Source organism: Nansenia antarctica, assembly GCF_963989245.1.
Source record: "Nansenia antarctica genome assembly, chromosome: 1".
NCBI lineage: Eukaryota > Metazoa > Chordata > Actinopteri > Argentiniformes > Microstomatidae > Nansenia > Nansenia antarctica.
Genome location: NC_137674.1, coordinates 105825698 through 105849656, shown reverse-complemented (window position 1 = coordinate 105849656; position 23959 = coordinate 105825698). Strand labels below are relative to the sequence as shown.

Below are 23959 nucleotides of genomic sequence, written 5' to 3'. Positions count from 1 at the left end.
CTTCATATTGTTAATTTTGTTGTCAAATTCTCCTATATTTATATCGCTTTTTAAATGTTAAGTGTTAGTTACGCTACTTACTTTGTCCTTTCTTCCTTCGCGAAGTTTCTCAAACTGGTCTAGCTGGCAAGTGCTGAGCTACAAGCTGGTGCTAAACACGTGCAAGCTGGAACTGCCCTGTGTGCCTGCTGCCTTTAAAGTGAACGTTTTGTTTACTTTGAAAGCTCATCCATGATCCATCCACCCCCGATGAGTTGCACAAATGTTACACTTCAATGTGAGTGCTTCAATAAATAAGTTGCAACACACTGTGTAAATAATTGGTAACACTGGTACGAGTGACTGACTACGTTTACATGAACACCATATTCCGATTGCATGTAAACGTAAATAATAAAGTTACAGTAGGCACATTCCTTCGCGTCCTCGAGCTGTTCTGCGAGTCTGCAGCTGGATGCTAAAGCTTAGCTTGTAACAGGGGGGAAAGGAGGCAGAGCACTGTCTCACTGTGATGACGTCACTATCAGGTGACAGATCAGCCACCAAGCTAAGCTAGCAGAGTCTTTTTAGTGTTTTCTGCCACTACTTAGTGTGATAGCATATTAATCTATCATAGTTTGATAGCATATTAATCACATATGGTTTCGGTCTATGCATTCTGGCTGACTGACTAATTCATACGTAGACATCGAGCGTGTTAGATCAATTAAGCTAAGGTATAGCCTACTGTGTTGACAGAAGCAGGCTTCCCTGGTGAACAACTGAATTGGTAAGTCTGAGAACCTGAGTTGCTTTAGGCAAACTCAATTTGGCCAGCAGCATAACTGGATATCACTGAGTATCTAATATCTGAGCTACATGTAATGACGTGATGATCTAAAGAGTGTGTTAGTTAACAGCTATACGGCGAGTTAGCATTGCTACGCTGGCATGTAAACAACTGAAAATGGAAGCCTATTATATGCCTTTGAATGAATGAATGATGAATGAATGGTCTTTATTGTCATTAATACAGTACAGGTACCATACAACGACATTTAGGAGGGGGGGGGGGGCTCCCCTGGTGCTTAAAAAAAAAAAAAAGAACTACTAAAAACAAGAGGGGAAAAGAGCTGGTTTACATAAATAAAGGCTATATACACTATACTATACTACTACTACTACTACTACTACTACTACTACTACTATACTATACAAATAAAACACTGTGCTGTACTCTATGCTATAAATATCCTAAAATTTCCTATCTCTTATGTCAGATGTCTCACAGAACCGTCACTCATGTAGCTAGTTTATCAATATGTATTTCAGATGTTGTCGGCCTGCACACTGACTTGCTCTCCAGAATGAACATGGGTTCTAAAAACAAAAAGCGAGTTGTCCTTCCAAGTCGACCAGAACCGCCTAGCGTGGATCAGATTCTGGAGGACATCAACAGAGCCTTCCCTGCTGACCCTGTCTTCAGTGTCCTGGAGGATCCCAGCCAAGGTATGCCAGCCAGCAAGGTTTACAAAAGACGACTCAGGTTCACACAGGTTAAAGATCTATTGATGGTTGTATTATAATTATCCTTTAGATGAAAACGTTCATTTACGTAGTTTACTCAAAGCTTTGAATGAGCAAACATCGATCTATTATCTGGCTTTATCCAACTTCTTTGTCATGACTCGTTATCATGTTGTCATGCCAAGCATATTATATGATACGACATGACAACGACACAATAATTCAATATCTCAATAATTAGTAATTAAAAACATCCACATACAGCCTTTGAGATTTGGTACATTTATAATGATTCAGTATTAAGTAGCCTAATATTTCTCATTCAATTGTGTCGGACACTTTTAACTCATAAGTACTCCATGTCGTTTTACTGTAGTCATCTGTATGTCAAGTATTGTTAACAAGAACACTTCTATTGAACAACATGCCTGTATTAGTATAGTGTAAATGCTATAGCCTACAATCTACACTAACTAAATAGTTTTTTCCCCCAGATGCCAAGAAGGGGTCAACAGACAACGAGGTGGAGACCAAATACCTGCAGAGCCGGAGGTACTTGGAGCTGAATGAGCTACTTCAGGAGGTCAAAGGTGAACTCGTGAGGCGGAGGGAGGAACTGAGGGCAGCCGGTGAGCAGTTGGAACGCAGTGTGGCGGAGGTCAAGGGGAGAGCACTCTAACCACAGTCTTCCCTATGTGGTGTCTGTCACACTTCACAACTGGGTCAGAAACTTACCTCAGCTTGGACAGTAACACTGTTTCCTCACAACACTTGAAGAGGAATGCCATACAGCAGAATATAATATATTCTGTATATTATATATAAGTGGGAGCCTTGGGACGACCCTAACCTTAATTCCAACCCTTAACCCTTACTTGAACCTTCATCCAACTAAGCATCATTTAGCAATACAAGAGTGTATGTTTTCATTGTGTGAACTCTCAAATCGAATCACTTCTGATCTCATGGTAAATGTATGTGGTTTTGGTTCAAACAAAAAACATAGTGGTCAACTAGCCACATTATTTGGTAAACAGCTGTGGGATGGGGGGGCTGGAGAAATGTAACTACTCTCAGATTCATAGATGGCACTATGAGTCTTACCATCCATTAGATTAAAAAATGTCCGGACTAGAATAGCGTAAGTAAATGTAATTCATTTTCAGCCACACAGACAGATGGGTTACAGTGTGTGACTGAAGGGTCAACCAGTGCCTTGCAAAAGTATTCACTCCCCTACACAATTTTTTGATTTTGTTGCTGCAGAATTGCAGATGCTGAAATTGAAATACCATTGTTATTATTGTTTTCTTACGGATCTACCCAGCCTAGTGGACATGGATTAAAAAATACAAATAAATTGACTTCATGGCATAAATACTGCATTCACCCTCTTTACTGTGGATAAAGGGTTGACTATTTTTGTAATAAAGTAATAGATGTACATACAAATTGTGTCTTGATTAGCTAATGGGAGAATACTGATGACGTGACAAATATGTTAAATGTATCAATGTTCACATTCTGTGTATATCTGTATGATGAAGTTCTCAATATCATATTGATTACAATAAGAACATATTGGGTAGGGATATAAAGTCAACCACATCAAGTCAATGAAACACATTTCACTTTTTATTTGATGAGAACATTTATTATGATGACTTTCATTCCATGGCCTATATCACATGGTACCATTTGCCTCTATGGACCTGTTCACACCTGGCATTATATTTCTTGTCCGCCCTCATATCTTCTTCCATTCCATACACTCCTTATGGATCAACTCTTTGTTTATACTAATTGTAGAGTACTTGTATTATACCAAAATGCAAAAAATGTGAGTCAGGGCCGATGCATAAACATCTTCGCCTCCCAGGCCACCTTGTGAAGTGATTTCACTAAACCCCAACCAAAATGGCCATCTTATCATAGGACAATTTAATACCAGGTGTATACAAGGTCTATGACATTGATGGTGGACTTCCTCCTTGGACCTTCTAATGGCAACTGTAAGTTTTACAATATTTATTTGTCTCTGGTTTGATCCATTTCAAAACTTTCAATCATAGTCTTTCAATGTTTGAGACCTCCCTATTTACTGAATACTCACCTCCAGTCACAAGGGGCTGTTATTAACAAATGGCCATTGAGTGACACATTTGAAGGTCTTGTTGGGTCTTGGTTCATTGCATTAATTAACATGCTTTGGAAATGTTACTGACACAACTGAAAACCATACATTTAATTGGAATAAACAGCCCCTACATTTCACTAGATTTCTTAGTTATCTGTCAAGCACTCCGTTCACCATTACATTGTCTTTGTGTACATCCCTCAGAGAACATATGGACAAGTGATGTTACAACTACAGAGAATATTCATTTTCATTTCTAAGGTCTTAATGTTTGACGTCTTTGACCTATCACTACTTTACAGCAAGACATTTAAGCAGATATTAACACATTTTTTGTCAAGACTTCTACAATTTCTGTGTGAACAAACGTCTGTAGAACCCAACAGTTGTTTCTCTCTTAACAACCAATAGCCTTCACAGCAACTTCTTCCTGCTCCTGATTACATTAAAGCATACCTGACTCTATAGGCAAACACAAATATAATGTCATAGCATTCAATAGGCATTTACAGTACGGCTATTAAGTTGCAATACAGTCGTTTTTGCCTGTTCATCTGCAAGGACCGGGCATTTTATTGATCCAGATTGCAGGTGGACTACTAAAAATGCATGTTTGTTCCCATTTGTCTTAGTTTTTTGTTAGTATATTTTAATGTAGAATGCCACTGAGGAGAAGGTAATTCTAATCCAACGTTACAATATCAACAGGTGTGTATACAGGTGGTGGATATTTAGCATGCTGTAAGGAGCAACACAGAGTTGTTTTTGCTCACTGGGAAGCTTATAGAGTTCTATGTCTGCCCTGCATGTATTTACAATACTGCTAAAGACAGAGTACAGATAACACAGAGTTGCAGCAGTGCTGATTGTTTGAAGCTAACTATGCATTAATAATTCCTGCAGTGGTTCAAACGTGAAGGCTAACAGTGTCATATCCTCAGCAGTGAGTGGCAAAGGCGAAGCATTAACATATGGGTACATAAGAAATACTATACATTTGAACGTTTTTGTGTCAATCTTTTTTAGTTTTTATGCCAACAGTATTCATGTAAGTTTGGAGCCACAGTAGTACCTTCGGAAAAAAAAAACACAACACGTCTTCCAGCTTCATTGTCACTCGATGATTTGCATATTGTTTTTCATTAATAGTTCCCCCTCCATTATGACGACGGTGCTGTATGTCATGTCCAGTCCAGACAATTGTCTTTTGTGTGTGTTTTCATGTTTATACTAGACCTCTAACAGGCAATGGTTTATATACAAATACAAAAAATACAAAAAAGGTGCACCTCTATTTTGTATGAGCTCAGGTCCTGAAACTCACAAGGATATTGGTAGTTTATCCATAGTAGTCTTGTCTCAATACATACCTCCAACTTGTATGAATGATATGTTGAATCAGATGCTTTGAAGGTAAATTATAGATGCAGTGAGGAAAAGAAAGGTTCAATACCCGAGGTAAAAGGATCGATATACACTACTAATCCACCTGAGTGTTAGTTTCAGGAACACAGTAGGATTTTCACCTTGTCATCAATGTTCAAAGGTACAGACTGCACATATTACGCCTCAGTTTTTTCATCTGACTTCTCATTGATTGTGGTTGCTCGGCTCTGTGCATCTTGTAGGCAGCAAGTCATAGGGCTGGGTATGTAGTTGAATGGGGTTACCCTGACTGCCTTGCTGGGGGAGCTCTGACGAAAATGGCCGACGCCACCTGTGTGACTTTCCACAGAGTGAGAAGTTGCAGTGGAGGCTGTGCTGTAGCTCTTTAGAGAACCATCAGAGTCACCATCTTGAAGGTTGCTCCCGGAGGCAATGCTGATCTTTCTAAGAAGGGCTAGTCTCGCTGCTTCCTCTGACATGACAGGAGCGGTCTGGATGGTTGGAGACGTGCTTGAGTTGGTCTTGTTGGTTGAGAAATCCTCAGTTTGAACTGTGGCATCGCTTGTCTTTCGTGACTTAAGTAAAATGGTTGGCAGTTTCCCTAGCGGTTTTGGTTTTTCCCCATCAGGAGATGGAACCAGAGGCAATGCGGTAGATGGCAGAGTGCTCTTCAAGATATGAGGCACATCTTCATCGCGAATTCTCCTCCAGGTGACTTTATCATTGAGGCGTGATGTAGTTCTCTGCTGCCTCTTCTTTGTATCGTCCTCACTCTTTGCTCGTCCACTTGAGTCAGAGGATGAAGAGCGGAGGGAGGAGCGACTGGTCACTCTGCTCAGTATGTTTATGCTCGGTGATGAGGAATAGCGCTTGAATGTATCTCTCTCCTGCTGTTTGGCTCCAGTCATTCTCCCAGACTCCTTTCTCTGAGGCACCCTACAGGGGCTTTCTGAGCTGGTTCTCCTGGCTGGACGTCTCGTGGAGAGGTCTCGGTCACTAGAGCTGGCTCTGGAAAGAGTCAAAGTCTGCCTCAAAAGACCTTGCTCTTGCCTCTGCTCCTGCCTTGGCCCTTGCCCTTGACCCCTTCCTTGCACCCTTCTTGGTCCCTGCGTGGATACTTTAAGCTCTTGGCATCGTGACGAACAGAGGAACACTGCAGGAGCACCTGGACATGTTCTCCTAGGCGATCCATGCTGTGAGGTAGGCACAGAGTGTGAGGAGGGGCTGCCACGTCTCATGATGGGCTTTGATTCCTTGATGAAGGTCAATTGTCTCAGGAACCCATTGCGGTCAGGCTCACTGCTGCTTGAATGGACAGAAGTCATCCGGACTAAATCAAAACGATTGGCTGGAAGAATTGTTTTTCCTGCCACCTGAGTGTTTTGTCTGTTTATACTTGTGGGTTGGTTGGTTACCAGTGGCGATATCGTCCTGGGATTCCTTGCTGGACTCTGCATAAATGGAATTCGGACGGGTGACTTCTGTGTCTTGTGTGCTGGAGATTTTGGGCTCTGGTTTGAGGGAACAGTGGAGCGTCCCTTTCTCTCAGGTGGACTACTAGCCGGTGTGGTATCTTTTTTCGGAACAGATTTACTTATCTGAGAGGGGGAGGTTAACTTCTTCAGTGACTGTCTTGGTGGTGTAGAGCTTTGGGATGATCCAGAGGATGAGCTCTTTGGTATCCTCGGAGGTGGAGTTGAGCTTCTTTTAGGTAAAGACCACTCTGTATAGTCCTGGGGTTGACCCAATCTGTGAAGGCTCCTTGACCTCTGTTGAGCAAGATTAGGATTCTTTGGAGCGTCTGTCTTGGTTGTCACTTTCTTGGTGGGTGGCCTTTGTGAAAGATTTGTCTCTTTTTTGGGTGTGTATATCACTGTTCTGCCTCTGAACACCATTGGCATATTTGGAACCGGCTTACGTTGAGCAAAGTCAAGGGGTTTGTTTGCTTTTTTGTCCTTGAAGACCTTTTCTGGTTTGGGCGTAAAGCTAGATCCAGACATGAACGAGAGGACTGATTCAGTTTCTTCAGAGGATGGCTCTTGAGACTTTGATGCTTGCAACCTTGTGACAACAGAATTGGCCCCTTCTTGAATTGCTCTCCATTCAATACTGTTGAGATCTGAGTCTTTATCGGATGCCATCTCGTCACTGTCAAAGTCTTGCTCAATGTTCCATCCGTCTGATGCTTTCTGCATGTTGTTCCTTTGTTTCTGCTTCTTTTCGGCTTTCTTTCTCGCAGAGAGCTTCTTCCTTTGCTTGGGCATAGCAGACGTTATGCATTTCTGTAGAAGGTCATCTTCTGAATCCATACTGACTGAACTTGGTGAGCTTTGTACCTCGTACTGATTATGGATATGCATGGGTTTTGGTTGTTGGATCTGATTAGATGGCTTGTTATGTCTGTTTTTCACCCATACTTGCTGAGCTTTTGTTTGGTGTTCATCAAATTCAGCATCACTCAAAGAGCTAAGAGATGAGCTGAGCGAATAACACGGCGGTGTTTCATCCATAATTAGATTGTGCTTAATCCTATTAAAGCCTCTGGGCCTCGTTTGGGACTTATCAATACGACCGATATTAGTCATACTTCGGGAGAGAGTATTTTTGCTGGCTTCTCTCATCTGTTTTCTGCCGGTCCTTTTCATCATTCCCTCCTCTTTGTCTGTTTGGTCATCATGGAAGCAGTAGATGGCTTCCTCTGTAGGAGTGTGATGGCGCATGGACTGAAAAGCCACATTTCCCTGGTGTGCTCTCTGATTTTGTGTTACCTCTGTATTTTGCTTTATGATAGGTAAATCCAGTTTCCTTGTCGGGACCTGTCCCTGCTTTTGTCTTTGATGATTAGGTGACTGCTCACGATTTCTCTGATTAGCAACTCTATCGGCTACCTCTTTGCTCTGCATCAGCACTCTTTGAGTGGGAATAACATGTTTGATGGATCTGCTCATTTGATTGACTGTTATGTCAGGCTGACTGTTTATTTTAGTCGGCTTGTGGAAGTGTGAAAAAACCCGTAAGTCTTCAATTCTCTTTGCCTCGTGATCTAACATGTCCTGTCTGTTCATATTTCTAGCCCTCCAATCTTTTGCCCCCTTGTCTCTTACTGGATACTGAAGTGTTTCGTCACTTAAAGATGTTGTGCTGGAGAAATTTACAGGAGTGCCCTCCGCAGAATCAGTGAATGACGAGTCATCAAGATATAAGTCCTTTTGTGACATCACAACCTTTCTCCCTGAGGACATTTGATTGGCATTATTAGGGACCATCATGTACACAGGTATAGGTTTTCGTGTCTGGGAATTTAAAACATGAGTGGGTATGGTAGACATAAGGGAAGGTCTTACTTTCCTGAACTTGGAGGGCATTGCTGAGTTGATGCATTCTTTGAGAATTTCTATATCATCATCTGAATTGCCTTCACTATATCTCTCCCCTTGGTCCATTAAATATTCACCATCATCTCCCTCTCCATGAGCCCCCGGCAATGCGGAATTACTGTCTTTTTGCTGTAGCAAGGGTGTCAATTTAAGTTCCACGTCCTTCTGAATGTAGTGCTCGTGAAGAGGTAGAGCGCTCAAGCTTGAAGCACATGAAAAGTTCTCTGTGGGCTTTTCCACAGTGAAGTAGATCATGGTGTCTAAATCTGGGGGTAGGTTAAACCTTTCCTTGAAGTCAGCAATTTCCATGAACTTCCTCAGGCTGCTTTCCCACTGTCCCGCTATTCCTGTGGTCTGTGTTTCTAACCCACTTGCTTCGACACAGCATGGAGTTTTGCTCCGGCTTGGAGGCATGGTTTGCCCTGGACTGTCGGGAAGGTCACTCGGACTTATGGTGCCACTGATCATTTCACTGCATGGATCACTTTGTATGGAGCTGGCAATTGAATGAGACTCAAAGCTACCCAAAGAGCTAACAGAGCTACAACGACTCATGACAAGTGGGGTCTCATGGATGTAATTATCTGAAGAACTTGAAGGTGACCTGTCTTCAAGTATAGCTGGTGATACTCCTCTGAGGAATACCTTTTCACGTTTGGCAGGGCAGGGAATTTCAATAGGATCAGACCCGCTAAAGGTTTTTGAATCAGTGACTAGTAGTTGGCTATCACTCAGATCCTCCAAGGTCTCATCCTCTTCCTCTCTCTTTACCAGATCACCATCCTCTACCTCAAGTATCTCAAGTGATGAGTCACTCTCCAACTCATTTTCACTTTGACTCTGCCCATCAAGTGCTCCGTCGCCAGAGGAAAGGGAGGACAAGGAACTGCAGCGGGAGAAACAGATTGGTGTATTCTCCACTGAATATTTCTGCAGTGTCTCCATTGGTCCAAGTGTTGGGCTTCTGGCAGAGCTCATTGGAGAAAACTTGGTTATGCTCCCACCAGTCATGACAGTAGGTACCCAGGCTTGTCTTCTCATAGCTTGAGCTGCCTGAACATTGATGCTGGTCTTTGCAACGCCAAACTTAGCAACACTTTGAATCAGAGGGACATGTTGATAAGAAGGAGACATCTTTATGGAAGACATGCTGATGTCAGAAGAGACCTTTGTTGATGCACTGGTTGGTGTTTGTAGGGCTGGCTCTTGACTCTGCTCTGTCTCTGTGCTACTTGGCTCTGGTAATTTCACCTCTTTGTTATCCACAGAATCTCTTTCTGGCACATCAATTTGACTGATCTCAAGACCATGAGCTCCTATGTTGAGATATTCTTCGTGGGCCACCTTGAGCTCAAGCTTGTTAGGCCGTCTTTGCATTGTTGCTGATCTTGCCGAGGGTCGAAGCTGGTCTTTGCTACCACAATATCCATCACTGCTGCCACTATTAAGACTATCAGTGGATAAACTTGTGTGGGTAGTTTTGAGACGTAAGAGGGCATGGGCTCTGCTCAGACGTTCTCTGTGTGCCATGCTGCTGGTATCGGAGAGGCGGCAAGGGGAGCATGACTTGGCACGGGCCTCGTGAAGTTCATCTGATCCGTAAGGCCAGTCTGCAAAATGGTCCTCGGAACTAAGGCTGAAGCTGTCCTCTGAGGACGTATGCATGGTGATGTCCTCCACAAGCTTATCAATCTTGGCCACAGTGTTGGTAATCTTTTTTGCTAAATTCTCTGCAGCAAGAGACACGTCATCAACAGGAGGTGCAGACCTCTTGTCCTCTATCTGTGGTGGCTCGACATCCCTCTCGGGTTCACTGTCCTTCTTACGAGGCTGGTTCTGGAGGAAGTTAGAATTGGTCAGAAACATGGAAAGCATGGAGAAACTCCCAGTATCCAGGCTACTGGAGACATTAGGGGCTTCATCATCATCAAAGCAGCCAGAGTCTGACGCGTAATCCCTTGCCAAGCTCTCAATGTGACGCAGCGGCTTGTTGATGCTTAGGTGCTTCGGGCTTTGTTTTTCAATGGAGTCAAAGGTCTCTGCAAGGTGTTTTGCATCTAGTTCGGCCTCAAGTGCTTTCTGTTTCCTCATATAGAGAGAGGGCATGCAGGATCCAGGGGATATTACATTGGCATCCTTATACTTGAGGGGCCGGTTGGCGAGGAGGTTCCTTAGAGCCGCAGCGCTTCCCATGGCTATCATTTTGTGCTTGGAGTGGATGAGATTGCGCAGCATGCTGACTGCTCCCAGGTCCCACAGCAACTCCTGGTCCTTGGGACTGCGGGCAGACAGGTTCCAAAGAGTCCCACATGCGTTGCTCACAATGGTCAGGCTGTGAGAGCGCAGATGCTGCAGCAGAGTCTGGAGGCAGTTGTGGTCCCTGAGGATTTTCCTGTATTGAAAGAAGGAAAAAAAACAATATTTAATACTCTCACTCCCAGTCCGAATCAAATCATGTGGATAGATACAGGGATGAGCATTGTACTGTTGTGTTTATCTGGACTTTAAATTCAAGGAAAACACCTGTAATCATCTCGAGTGGCCACAAGACTGGACACATTGCGCAGGATGCCACCTCCGCTCTCAATGATGGCCAGTGAGTTGGTCTGACATCGGTAGGTGAGTGTGCTGACCAGGAAGCCCAGAGCCCCATCCACTGAGCAAATGGCGACCTTATTCTCAATGCTGTGTGCTGATAAGTTCCAAAGAGCACTGAGGAGGCTCTTCAATGTGGATTCCTGAAATGGGATTTTGGCATGGCATTACACAACGTAAGCGATAACAATACAACCATACAATTATTGCGGTAATGTTGAGTGTAGAAAACATTTAATCTCTACAAATGGTCCTTTAGTGTTTTACAACTGTAACAAAACATGACATATTGTGGGTGTGAGTTTACCTTTGTGGCTTGAAGGGCACAGGTTATCAAGCCAGGCACACTCCCAACGTCTCTGAGGACCCTCTTACAGTTGTTGTCTGCACGCCATGACAGATTTCTCAGAATACTTGACACTACCTGTGAGCAGAGGGAACAATAGATTTAACCTTGTCATACAGCACCGGAAACATGTGTTTGTTTACAATGGAAACTGTTAAGAAAGCAGAATACTATGACTATTGTGGTCCTTCAAGGCCTAACTTTTCTTCCTGACTTCGTCATTCACAGGACTATTTGGGAAAGTAACAGAGCAATTCTCAATAAAATGTGTTGAAAGGTTGTTGTTGTGTTGGCTAGGTTGCAAAAAAGCTGTTTTTTTTAGTTTACAAACAAAAAGGCCACGTCACAGAGCTCTATCCGCTTGTTAAGTCTGACGTCAAAAGTGACGTTTAGCCATTTCCGAGCCCAAACCAGAAATTCCCCGCACCAGAGTACCTCTGAACTACAGCGGTAGAATAATAATAATAATAATAATAATTCATTACATTTATATAGCGCTTTTCCGAGGCTCAAAGACGCTGACAATACAGGAGATACGGAAAACACAAAAACAGCAAGCAACATGGACACATGGAACACAGAATCAGCGAACGGGGAGGGGGGGGGGGGGTGGTAGCCGGGGGGGGAGGTGGTTAGGGGTAGGGGAGGTTGTATGCGTGTCCAGGGGGGGGGGGGCCGGGATGGGGGAGATGGCTAGGGGTAGGGGAGGCTGTAGGCATGGGAGAACAGGTAGGTTTTGAGGTGGGATTTAAAAGTGAGGAGTGAGGGTGAGTCTCTGAGTGGTTGAGGGAGAGAGTTCCAGAGGCTGGGTGCAGCTCGTGAAAAGGTACGGTGACCGAAGCCTTTGAGTTTTGAGGGTGGGACAGTGAGGGGAACAATGGATGAGGATCGGAGGGTACGGGTAGGGCGGTGGGGGAGAAGGAGGTCAGTCAGGTAAGGGGGGGCCAGGCTATGGAGGGCTTTGTATGTGAGGATGAGGACTTTGAATTGTATACGTTCTTTGATGGGGAGCCAGTGGAGAGAGTGGAGGACAGGAGTGATGTGGTCACGGGAGCGGGTATTTGAGAGGAGGCGTGCAGCAGAGTTTTGGACCATCTGGAGTCTATGGAGGGAGCGGGAGGTGATGCCGGTGAGTAGGGAGTTGCAGTAGTCAAGGCGGGAGGAGATGAAGGCGTGGATGAGGGATTCAGCAGCGGGGGGGGAGAGGCAGTGTCTGATTTTTGCAATGTTTCGGAGGTGGAAGTAGGATGTCTTGACAATAGAACTGACGTGGGGATCGAATGAGAGGGTGGGGTCCAGAATGAAGCCGAGGTTGCGAGAATGACAGTTTAATCGTTTTTTAGACTCGGATCTATTCATACAACAAGGGACGCGGCACTTTCCCGTTTTCTCCATATTGTCAGGGTATTTGAGCCTCGGAAAAGCGCTATATAAATATAATTTATTTTTATTATTATTTCAGCATTTCGAAGACAGCGCCTCAGCCAACGTTGGACCCAGAAACACGTCACGACTTAACAAGCGGATAGCTGTATGACATAAAAAAACATTTTAAGAGCATGATAAAATAAAGAAAAAAATATTTTTCTAATCTGTCTAAGGAGTTTTCCATAAAGCTTATGTAGTGTGTGAGTCTGCCCTATCATTTTTTAAACTACTGCACCTGCAACCAATTACTGGAAGAGAGAAAGGACAAAGTAAGGCGCAACAGTTTTCCCTGGACTCTATAACATAAGTCAAGGCACATAGGAAATCATGTTAGAAGGAGCTAAGCGAAAAGGATGTATCACTCAAATTGCACCTACTTTGACCTAAATGGCAATTTTGGGAGTTTAATCCTTGTGAAATAACATTTTACAGCACCAGGATATCATCAGCAAAAACAATTGCACAATTACTAATGTGGGCTTTTAGTGTACGCAAAAGCAGCACGGATAGTAGTAACATAATCGTACCTGATGTAGTTCTTCACTATCAGATGCAAGTTGAGCTACGATGGCCTGCAAGGCGTTTTTCTTAGAGCAAAGAGTTGCCTGCGTAGAAGAGAGAGAGGTCAGATATAAGTTATTGACTCCCAATTCCCTATACTAGTACAGTTTAGCTTGAAATGTATTCCTCACAGTGACTCGATCAATGGATTTCTGATATACCTTCCGTTTTGACCTTACCTTGTTGGCGACATCTCCAAAAGTGAGGTTTGTCAGCGCCATGCCCGCGTAGCGACGGAGGGCCATGTTGATTGGATCGTTTTGCATGCCATACAGCTCCTGGTCTAGATGCACAAGGCCCGAAACCACTTGCAACCCCCCTGAACAGGAATACATACCACCCATAGATCACCAACTGACAATGACATCTAAATACACTGCTTTTTCGGTTTAAAGTTCATGCTTTTATAGTCTGTTGAGGTATTTCCCATTGACAGAGACAGACGACAGATTGGAAAAGGTCATGTTGCTCACTAACCGAGTTCATTCATAGCCCGACGATACTCCTCCTCAAAGGACAGCTTCATTACAGCACACATGGCCTGGCAGATTTGGGGCTCCACTGGCTCAGGGATGTCTGAATAGAATATCACGAGAGAGAGAGAAACAAAGCAAGTCGCAACAAGGTCGTAAGGATCTATACGGATCTGTTATTTCTTTCATCTCTATTACGATAACATTGACAGTGTAACGGTCTGTCTTAGGAAGATCTCAACAGTCCCCTTTGCTCTGCTTCCCCTCCACGTACCCGAGGTCTTATCTCCTCCGGGGGAGTGTGTCCCAACATGGCTCTCGATCCGGTCCCAGCCGCTGTCACAGTGGGAGCGGATCTGCTCGAGCACGTGCAGCACCCTCATCTCGCGTCGCGCCTGGCCCTCGTCCTGCTGGGAGTACACAATGTTGTGCAGCGCAGCGCTGGCTCTGGACCTGGCCTCCCGGCTGCACCCCGCGCTCCCAGACGCCTCTCCGCCGGGGCCCTCTGGGCCGTCATGCAGGATCTGCACCAGCAGGGGGACACAGCCAGACTTGCGCATGGCGATGCAGCTGTCCTGGGAGCTGGACATGGCCAGCAGAGTGCGGGACATCTCCTCTCTGTCCCGGTTAGCCAGCATGGAGAGTAGCCAGAACATCATGTCCACCTAATGGAGATGCATATTAAAAATGGGTAAAACAGTAAAACTTCTTATTAATTTATGTAATCATTATTTAATTTGAGCATATGCTTTTATTGTGCCTGGTAAATTCGTAACATCTGTGTTTTACTATATATTTATTATATATATATATATATATACTCATTATTATTGTTAAGGATATTATCCTTGCACTCAGATGGACACAATTCATTTTCCACATAAACAGTGGACATACGTACTGTAACAATACAAAGCCATCAAAAAGCACCAACAGTATGGCAATGGTAATATGGTATTATACATGAGGGCCTCACCTTGCCTCCTGCGTCTCCTGGTGGATCAGGTGCAGGAGCAGATGACACATTTTCAGTTTCAGAAATAGGTGTCTTTTCCATCTATGAAGAAAGAGAGGGATAGATGATGACATGGTTTAAAACTGCTTTGTGTTGATGAGGGTCAAGTGAATAATTAGTGGGCTTAATGAATGTCCTTGTCATGCACAAGGAGCAATAAAGGTGTGTAATGTGACTTTGGCCCCACCACTCTCCTGTAGATTCTCCCTAGCAGCCAAGACTAACTAGCAAGGTATTTCAAACCTATGCTGTCATTAAGTCACTAGATGGATTAAGACAAATAATTAAACAATAATAATAATAATAATAATAATGACAATATCTACTCTACTTTAATCTCATAGTATTGATTTCAAATGTAAACTTTCAGTATAGTATAGAGCCAAAAGAAGAAAAAAATGCTTCACTGTCCCATTAATTACATTGTTTCATCAGATATCAGCTACAGACTGTGAGCATGGCATACTCCATTTGCATTTGACAAACCAATTGGCTCCATCGCAAATCCTCAGAGAGTCATCTATCAACCCTTTCATCCACCCCAGCCTATTGCCATGGCAACGTGTGTATGTGTGTGTGTGTGTGTGTGTGTGTGTGTGTGTCTGCGTGTGTGTCTGTGTGTGTGTGTGTGTGTGTGTGTCTGTGTGTGTGTGTGCCTGTGCCTGCCCCTGCTGGATCATCCCAAAGGCACATTTTCAGACAAAGGGGGGAGGGCTATAGACATAGTTGTCTGAACAGCTCTAAGTGAACTGTAAAGTCTTATCTCACTCATTAATTATTAGGCGTTAGTTTAAATTCAAACAACGTATAATTAATCAAAAGACCAATGCAATGCATATTATGCATGCAAACCTGCTGCTTGCTACAAGATGGATGACAACAGCCCATAACAAATATGTGACAATGTGTCTATTGTAGCTACACTCACTTCTCATTCTCACAGCATCCCGGTACCAGAAAGCTCATTGCTATTCTATAAAGAGGAACATTATACCCTTCTGCTGTGCCAAGCTTGCAGTACCCAGGCAACGCCACACTCTGTCTCTCGGATCGACCAATCAGAGCAAAGCTAGAGTGGGGCAAATCCCGCTTTCTGCATAGCAACATGGCAGCGCTCTAGTGACAGCTAGGGAGTAGTGCAAGGTGAGGGAGGGAGAGAGACATACAGACGTGTCCAGGGAGGGAGTAGCACAGGGAGAGGCAAAGAGTGAGGGGGAGGGAGAGAGAGAAAGAGAGAGGATAGGGCCTGTCTGGGAGTAGCAAAAGGAAAAGAAGAAAAGAGAGGGAGAGAGAGGGGTGGACCAGACAGCTGCGCAGTGCAGCAGCTCAACTCAGTGAGCTCAAGGTTAATCTAATACAGGAATTACAGTATAGTGCAGAACCACATGATTATAGATCCTGCAGCATGACTGGTGCTTCTGCACTAGAGGCAATTTTTTTTAACTCTGCTTGCGAGAATCACAGACATTAGAATCAACTCCTTGAGTAAGGTCAAAGGCTAATCAATTATCAAACGACCTCAATTGACCTCACAAAAAACCTCACAATTATTTATTCAAACTGGTTCTTTTATTAATTCTAAAAGGGACCCCTGAACTAACGGATGAATATCTGATCATGTGAATCAATAAAACATGATCATGTCCAACTTAAATATCTATTAGCCTGGCATGTACGGTGAATCGCCAGTTTTTAAATGGGCAGTTACTGTGTGTTGCCTTTCAGAGTCTTTGTTTCTCATAAATGTTATATGAGATGGAGCCACTTTCCAGGCATAGCATTGAATATTAATTCAAAATGCAATACTGTGTGGCTCTGCAGTTTCCCAGTGATCAGTAACGATGCGGCTTCAAAGCACTTCAAACATCACAGCTCCCATCAGTCATCTTCACCATGTGCCGGTGTAGCATCAGATGTGTGCCACTGCGCTTTTTTCTGTACAGTACCCCCCCCCCCCCACTCCCCAAACCCCCCACCCCCGTCTCCTCCCCAGTGATCGCATAGCCTCAATATTTCAAAGCATCCATAAAACATTCAGTGCAGCACTGACAAGGAGCGAGAGAGGAAGTAGAGAGAGAATATTAAACTAGCCGTGCGATGGGGAAAACTGACAACATGATATAAATTTCCCTATAGATGCTGAGACAATGGACAATGTTAAATAAATCACCTCCGTGCGAGAATAATGCTTGTCATCTTTCATGTTTTACAGTGCCAAGTATTTCTACTAACACTGAGCACAGGATTAACTGTCACTGTCACAGACAAACTTTGTTAGTTTGTCTCCATACAGGGTAGTATTTGTTCACACCAGTCCATTGAAACCTTGTGTGTGAGTGTCTCCTCTTCACAAAGGACACCGTGTTATACCTAAGCATCGGTGTATGTGTGTGTGCGCCCCCGCATTCTCCCTCACCTGAAGCTCACACATCTCCTGGCTTCTGCTTGACTCCTCTGCCTCCTGTAGTTCTTGCTCCAGTTCTTCCAGACGAGCCACACGGATCTGAGAAGAGTGAGAGAGAGAGAGAGAGAGGATTCGAACACTGATAAAACAAACACACTCTAGACACACTTCATCTACATGAGGTCTGTTTTTGACAACAGTAGCTGTTTTAGTGATACAATATGTAATTCTCTGTGTTGCCACTTCAGAGTCTGTTTTGGTAGCTAGTCCCCCTCCTCACCTGGGTCCTTTGGACCATTTCGTCGCTGGTTCCGAAGCGTTCCTCCATGACAGAACGCACCTGCAGAGCTTCAAACTCCAGTTGCTGGCGAATGAGGTCCATCTGGATGGAGAACTATGAGGGCAAATAGGAGGAAGTTAGAATCCAAACAGGATGCCATTTTGGGGACATTCTTAAACGAGAATGAAGTTTACGCAAGTTCAGGTGGGACACTTTAAGTTAAACGGTGCGATGACAGACAGCTGATTAACACGTATGCAATTCATCATCACGTCTCAGGGACGAGGCTTAAAAGAGCCGAGTGTGCAACACTCCACCATGGTTAAACACTGTTCTCGCCACTGGCTATGAGAGTTTACTTATGGGTCGTCCCACCCACCGCCCCAGCCTCCACCCGCTTGGTTGCTCAGTATTTACCTTCCTACGGGGGGTTGATAGAATGGGCTCCCTGCTTAAGTTATTCTGTATTTTATGATACAGCAAATATGATTAAATCAAATATGATTGCCAGAATCCACTTGGTCACAATTATCTCTCCCTCCCTCTCTCTCTCTCCCTGGCAATAGATAACAGTAAAACTCCAGCCAACATGTTTAAAAAGGTCAAATTGTGATGCCAAATCTCCCAAGTGTCCTGACTAGACTATTCGTTTCTGGACCAAACCTTGTTACATTAGCCTGTGCCAGTAAATAGACTTCAGGCATGTTTATGTTACATATTCATGTTTATAGGTGCATTCCTCTCTGTTTATGCTCATATTTGCTCAGTTTCCCTAGAGAGATTTTCCACCAATCAGCATACAATGAAGCAGTGAGTTTCACAATGCTTACAGTTAAAAAAAAGAAGGTATACAGGAAAGCAATGTGAGAACATTTGGTATTTATCTGTTTTAACAGTTTCCTGAGAAGCATTTTCCAACAATGAGCATCCAATCATTGGACGTCATTGGAGGACATTTTGAGTCTATCCGTGTCAAACGTTTCCAAGAATGAGGCCTTATTTCCTGCTTAACTCAGTGCTGAGTGCACTGCTGTGCCATCTGTTATGGTCCAGTGTGTCTGAGCAGGACAGAATGTTCCAGACTGGTTGCGCTATGTGGGTATTGTGGGTATTGATTTACCTAAATTGTTTCTCTTATGTTAAGTTTACTATGTAAACTTATCTTTACTTTAATTTCTCATATGTTTCTCCCGTTCTTTTGTTTGTTTTTGTTTTTTGTTTTGTTCTTTATTGATCTTTGTTTTGTTCCTTATTGATCTCTTTGATCGATTTATTTTTTCATTAACTGTTAATCAAATTCTATGATCAAGGGAGACGCTCGATAAGCCCCTCGGGATTTCTTATCTTCCTTGCACCTACTCTACCTATGATGGATTACGGTTATTGTATGTATGAAGTATTTTTTTTACTGTGTGCTAAATTAAACAAATTAAAGGTGTTGAAGGTGCTCTCTCACCGTATCGATGCGTGGCAGTTCAGCAAGTCGCTGAGACAGTCCCTGGAGCTGGGTGTAGTACCAGCAACGCTCCCTCTCCTCTCTGTCTATCTCACTCAGCAGCATAGTCCTGTAACACAGTCACACAGCCGTTTAACCCATTGACCACCATCCACGGCCACATTAGTCTTGAGTTTCTAGTCACTCTTTTTCTTTTGAGGGACTAGCGATGAAAGTGACCTTCAATTATGTTTTTAAGGTTGATTACTCACATTTGTAAAGTGTTTTTTGTTTTGTATACAAATCTAAATACATATAAACAAACAATGGCAAGCCCCACATACTGTACATTATGGAACATGGATCTGATGGTTCCATTTGACTTGCAGACAGTGTGTGTAATTCTTGTACCCACATTATGTTTGAATGGTATGCCACTTTATATAAAACATAACATTGTCACTTCCCCCTCACCTCTCCTTGTAGAGATCCTCCAGATGCTGGGCAGTGAGGCGACCTTCCACCCCCATCATCATGGCTAATTTGGGCAGGGCTCCATCCAGGAGGTGGGGGTGCATGCCCTCCCCAGAGAAAGAGGAGCTCTGGCGGGATGAGGGTCGGAGGGGGCTCCTGGCTCTCCCAACGCTGCTGGAGGGAGGTAAGGCCAGGCGGTCGTCCATGTCGGCGGACTGGGCCAGACTAGACAGGCTGTCTGGGAAAACTCGCAGATTGTGAGGCTGGTGCTTCAGCTCATAGTAGTTAGTGAGGTCCATGTGCAATTCTGAATACAGGGAGGGAGAGGGAAAGGGAGAGAGAGAGAGAGAGAGAGAGAGAGAGAGAGAGAGTTTGTTTGGCGGAGCTATGGTCATGGTCTTGTTTTAATTCAAGCTCTGGAAGGCTCTGACTCTAATTGGGTCATTCGTATGTTTAAATTCTTGAAACTCTTAACATAACCATACTATAACCATCAACCGATAACATTGCAAGGAGCATACTGATAGTCACATTTAAAAGCCTGATATTTTACGTCATCAATTATGCATACGAATCTAATGCCAGACAGGAAACGTCGACGAACCTTTCAGCTGATCCAACACATCGGTCCTCCCGGAGGAGGCCAGGGTGCCAGCCTCCTGCTCCAGTTTGCTCTGCAGCTGCTTCAGGACCCCCTAAAATGGGGACAGCAATTCACAATCACTGCTTGTGTCTTCTGATAGAAAACCCTGTCGACTGTGTTTTTAAATATATTTTTTTAACAAAGCAGGAAGTCCCTTGCAACCTCAGCTATTGCAGCCGGGGATTACGATGACCTAGCGATTAAAAACACAAATGCAACGCCTAGTAGAAGAGGTTAAAACACAGTAGTCTGACCAACTTTTGCAGCATTACCATCCAAGCCTTTCCCCCCAAATTGCCCCCGCCTTTCACTGAACATTTTTAAATTTCAGACAGCTAAAGTGAGACCCTGTCTATCCTCTATCCTCCACCAGTGTCCACGTGAGTTCTCCACAGCGAGTCCTGGTTTTATGCTGAGATCTCAGGAATAATCCTAGGAATAATGGTTTAGGCTGGGGATTATCCAGCTGTGCTCAGTATCTGCACATGTGAGACAGGGGAGTGATTTAGTGAAACGTGACCAGCATGCACTGGGGTGGAACCTCCTCTATGACCGTTGCCGTGTCACAACATCTACATCTCTTACACCAGCCTGTATCTTTGGTATCCTTTGAGATGCAGCAGCAGCCTTGAGATCGTGGCCTTCAAGGCCATCATATGGTGTCGGTGACGACAGCCATAGAGTGGAGAAAGACTGTTTCAGTATAATTGTTTGTTATATAATTTCTTGAGTAAAAAGTATTTCATTTTGTAAGGTGAGGAGGGGGGCTGGTATTTAAATTATGCTGTAGTTCACAGCACACCGAAATTGAGCTAAAGCCACTTTGTAGCACATTGCAAATGCTGATTGCATCTCTGATTCCATCTGGAATGGTCAATAATTCTGTCAGTAATCCAAATGATCCAAAATCCACCGCAAGCTGTATGTCAACTGAATTGTCGCCCTTGAACCTTGAGGATGTCCTCTTGGCCTATTGGTAGACACTTGGGTCTTTCACATGGGAGAAATTCTTACAAGCCTTTTTATCGTCTTCCCACTCATTTTGTAGAAAGAGAATAATTTTTTTCTGCATGGATTCAAGTAAACGTGCCTTGTGAGAATTGTGTGATTATGCAGGTTCAAGATGACTTATTCCTGGGAGAACGCAGATAGTCTGATGGAGATTAAAAGAGACAACTAATGCATATTTAACTAATCTAGATCATATATAGATAGACAGATAGATGACTAGTTGGTACTTTATTGATCCCCGAGGAGAAATTAATGCGTTACAGCAGCTCACAGCACAAACTACCAAACAACAACATAAAGTGTCAGTAGAATAATAGAATTAAATAGACATCTGAAAAAATTATATGTAACAACAGTCCAGTATGATTTAACATCCCCCAGCCTGACTCTGAGTCTTATTGCAGCAGGCAAATCAGCAGGCAATCCTATTATCATGCATGTATATAAAAGTCAATAGTTTAATCGATAAAAGACTACCGGAACCCTCAAAACAATGACACATGATGTAACAGGGAGGCCTGTATTGACAGAAACCAGAAGCTTTTTAATTCCTGGAACACAAGGGCTTTAGTTTGCCACAAGGGACTCCAAATGACTCCATATATCAAATACGTATATCCTGTCAGACACGGCATGATTTAAAATAGCAAAAAAAAAAAAAAAAAAGGATGAAAATAAGGTTGTAGTGGGCAGAACCGTCTAATAGTTTCCTTTTGCCCCGATTTTTTCAATCCCTGCTGAGTTCATGACAGGAACAAGGTTGGCTGTGGAGGATGAGCGGTGATTTAAGGGTTTCCCAGTGTCTCTGCCTATCCAGGTCAGACACTAGCTAACCATAAATCATTGGCTTCTTCAGTCATTCAACAGAAACTGGGTCATTTGGGAGGAAAGGCCATTGTTTCTTGGAGAAATGCACCTCATTATCTAGTCTCATCTCATTGATAACAGTTTTACTGGGCATGGTTTTTTAATTGAATAATGTTCCAATTTTAAGTCATGCCAGACAAAATGGAGGGAAAACTCACTTGGTCCAGAGGGAAAATCACAAAATAACCTTCAATCTTTTTAGTTAAACTTCCACCTCTATGCACTCTTATTGAAGCAACACTCATCTAATCATGCATTTGATCTTGTCTTGTCTGTAGTCCAAACATAATCATTTAATCCGTTTCTGTTTTTCCTAGAGGACAACAACACAATCTAATGTTATTTATGGACTATTATTGAAGTAACACTAATAGAATCTTGTCTATTGTTTCTTTTATTTTTTTGGGACCTGCAGTGGTCCTTCTCCTCACCTTCATGTCGGAGGTCTCGTTCTCCAGCTTAGACAGGTGGTTGGAGTTGTCCTCCAGCTCCCTACGCAGATGGGAGTTCTCCTTGCGGAGAGCCTCCACCTGGTGGGCCAGATGGTCATAGGAAGCCACAGAGTTCGCCATCTTCAGGCAGTGTCCCGGTCTCTACAAAGCAGGGGAACAAGTTGGGGTGTTAGTATGGGGAGGAGGGAGCAGAGGTTGGAAGAGGAGTGAGAGTGGAAGTGAAGTGCAGCACGGGAACATGGGAGCAGAGTTTCACAACAAAGCAGGATCGATAACTCATTATACAACAGTTAGTTCCGACCAAGTCATTTGATTGGACAAGAGTGCCGATATACAGTATAACAGCACTGGGACTTTTAACTATATGTATCACTCCGCCGCACAGGTGTTCTATTAAATGACCGTTAATACAAATTATACAACAGTTAGTTCCGACCAAGTAATTTGATTGGACAAGAGGCATTCCATGAGTTACGATATATAGTATAACAGCACTGGGACTTTTAACTATACAGTATGTATCACTCCGCCGCACAGGTGTTCTATTAAATGACCGTTAATTAGACTACATTACGATACAAAGTAGCTAGCCACGATACAAAGTATGCTAGTTTGTGTTCTGGCCTGGGTTGCACCAATTTGGCGTAAGTCATTACTAAATGTAGGCATTTAGTGGTTACTAAACCCCTAGTAGTTACTAGCTAGTTTCAAACTAGTTGTTTACTAATTTCGGTTGCACCACGCCAATCGTTTGTCAATCTTAGCTAGTAAATACTTAGTAATGCGCAAGTTGTTACTAAAAAGACATTGTCACATAAAACGTAGAAGAAGAACATTATAGCCAATCAGCAAGCAAAGCAAAACCCTCCGTTTTTAAATCCTCCATTTTGGCCGCCATTGGCTAAAAGCTGTAATTTGGCTCTACAAGTGTTAATATGTCATTTTATGAAGTTTTAATATGTTTTCAGGCGAGAAAGTAACCATATATATTCACAAAATGTGTCCAGTTTATCAAAATAACCCGTTTATGTATCTGATCTGACGTTTTTTTCCCCACTTCTGTGGTGTTGCGGAACTATTTTTTCTTGACGGAGCCAAAATAAATGATTAAATAAACAAACAAATCATAATCTGTTGTCACTTATTACTGTTAACTAATAAATCTGCGCTGTAGAACTGTTGTATAAAAGCAATATCACACTCGAGGTCGTGTGTTATACTGAATATCAGCACGGCTGTGATTGTCTTCGGTACTCGGCCTGCGGCCTCGTACCTATGACCGAATCACAGCCGTGCTGATATTCAGTATAACACACTCCCTCTCGTGTGATATTGCTTAAGTAGCTAGCCTGCGGATGTTTGTGTTCGGGTTACTAGGCAACAGTACAGTTGAAGTTCAGTTCACAGCCATGCTGACATTCAGTATAACAGCACTCCCTCTCGTGTGATATTGCTTAAGTAGCTTGCTAGTAGCTACCAGTAACCGTACAAACCTGCACTTTCTTGTTCATGAAGAGGTTTAAGGATTAATATGGAATTTCGTTTTGAGTTAATGTTCAATTGAACATT

The 23959-nt window shown here is 43.3% G+C and overlaps 2 protein-coding genes across 2 annotated transcripts; one reads left to right on the top strand and one right to left on the bottom strand.

Moving 5' to 3' along the window:
* Window positions 1-551: 551 nt before the first annotated feature.
* Window positions 552-2872, top strand: cUnh19orf25 (chromosome Un C19orf25 homolog). Its single transcript, XM_080541977.1, has 3 exons — window positions 552-769; window positions 1312-1488; window positions 2001-2872. The coding sequence occupies exons 2-3, from the start codon at window positions 1347-1349 to the stop codon at window positions 2183-2185; spliced, it is 327 nt and encodes a 108-aa protein (XP_080398103.1). The 5' UTR covers window positions 552-769; window positions 1312-1346; the 3' UTR covers window positions 2186-2872.
* Window positions 2873-5205: 2333 nt separating this feature from the next.
* On the bottom strand, window positions 5206-22510 carry apc2 (APC regulator of WNT signaling pathway 2; the record flags this gene model as incomplete). Its single annotated transcript, XM_080529343.1, has 14 exons — window positions 5206-10798; window positions 10930-11144; window positions 11309-11425; window positions 13303-13380; window positions 13516-13655; window positions 13814-13912; window positions 14084-14474; window positions 14786-14866; window positions 17241-17327; window positions 17509-17622; window positions 18965-19073; window positions 19418-19724; window positions 20022-20112; window positions 22370-22510. The coding sequence occupies 14 exons, from the start codon at window positions 22508-22510 to the stop codon at window positions 5206-5208; spliced, it is 7563 nt and encodes a 2520-aa protein (XP_080385469.1).
* Between the last annotated feature and the right edge of the window lie 1449 nt (window positions 22511-23959).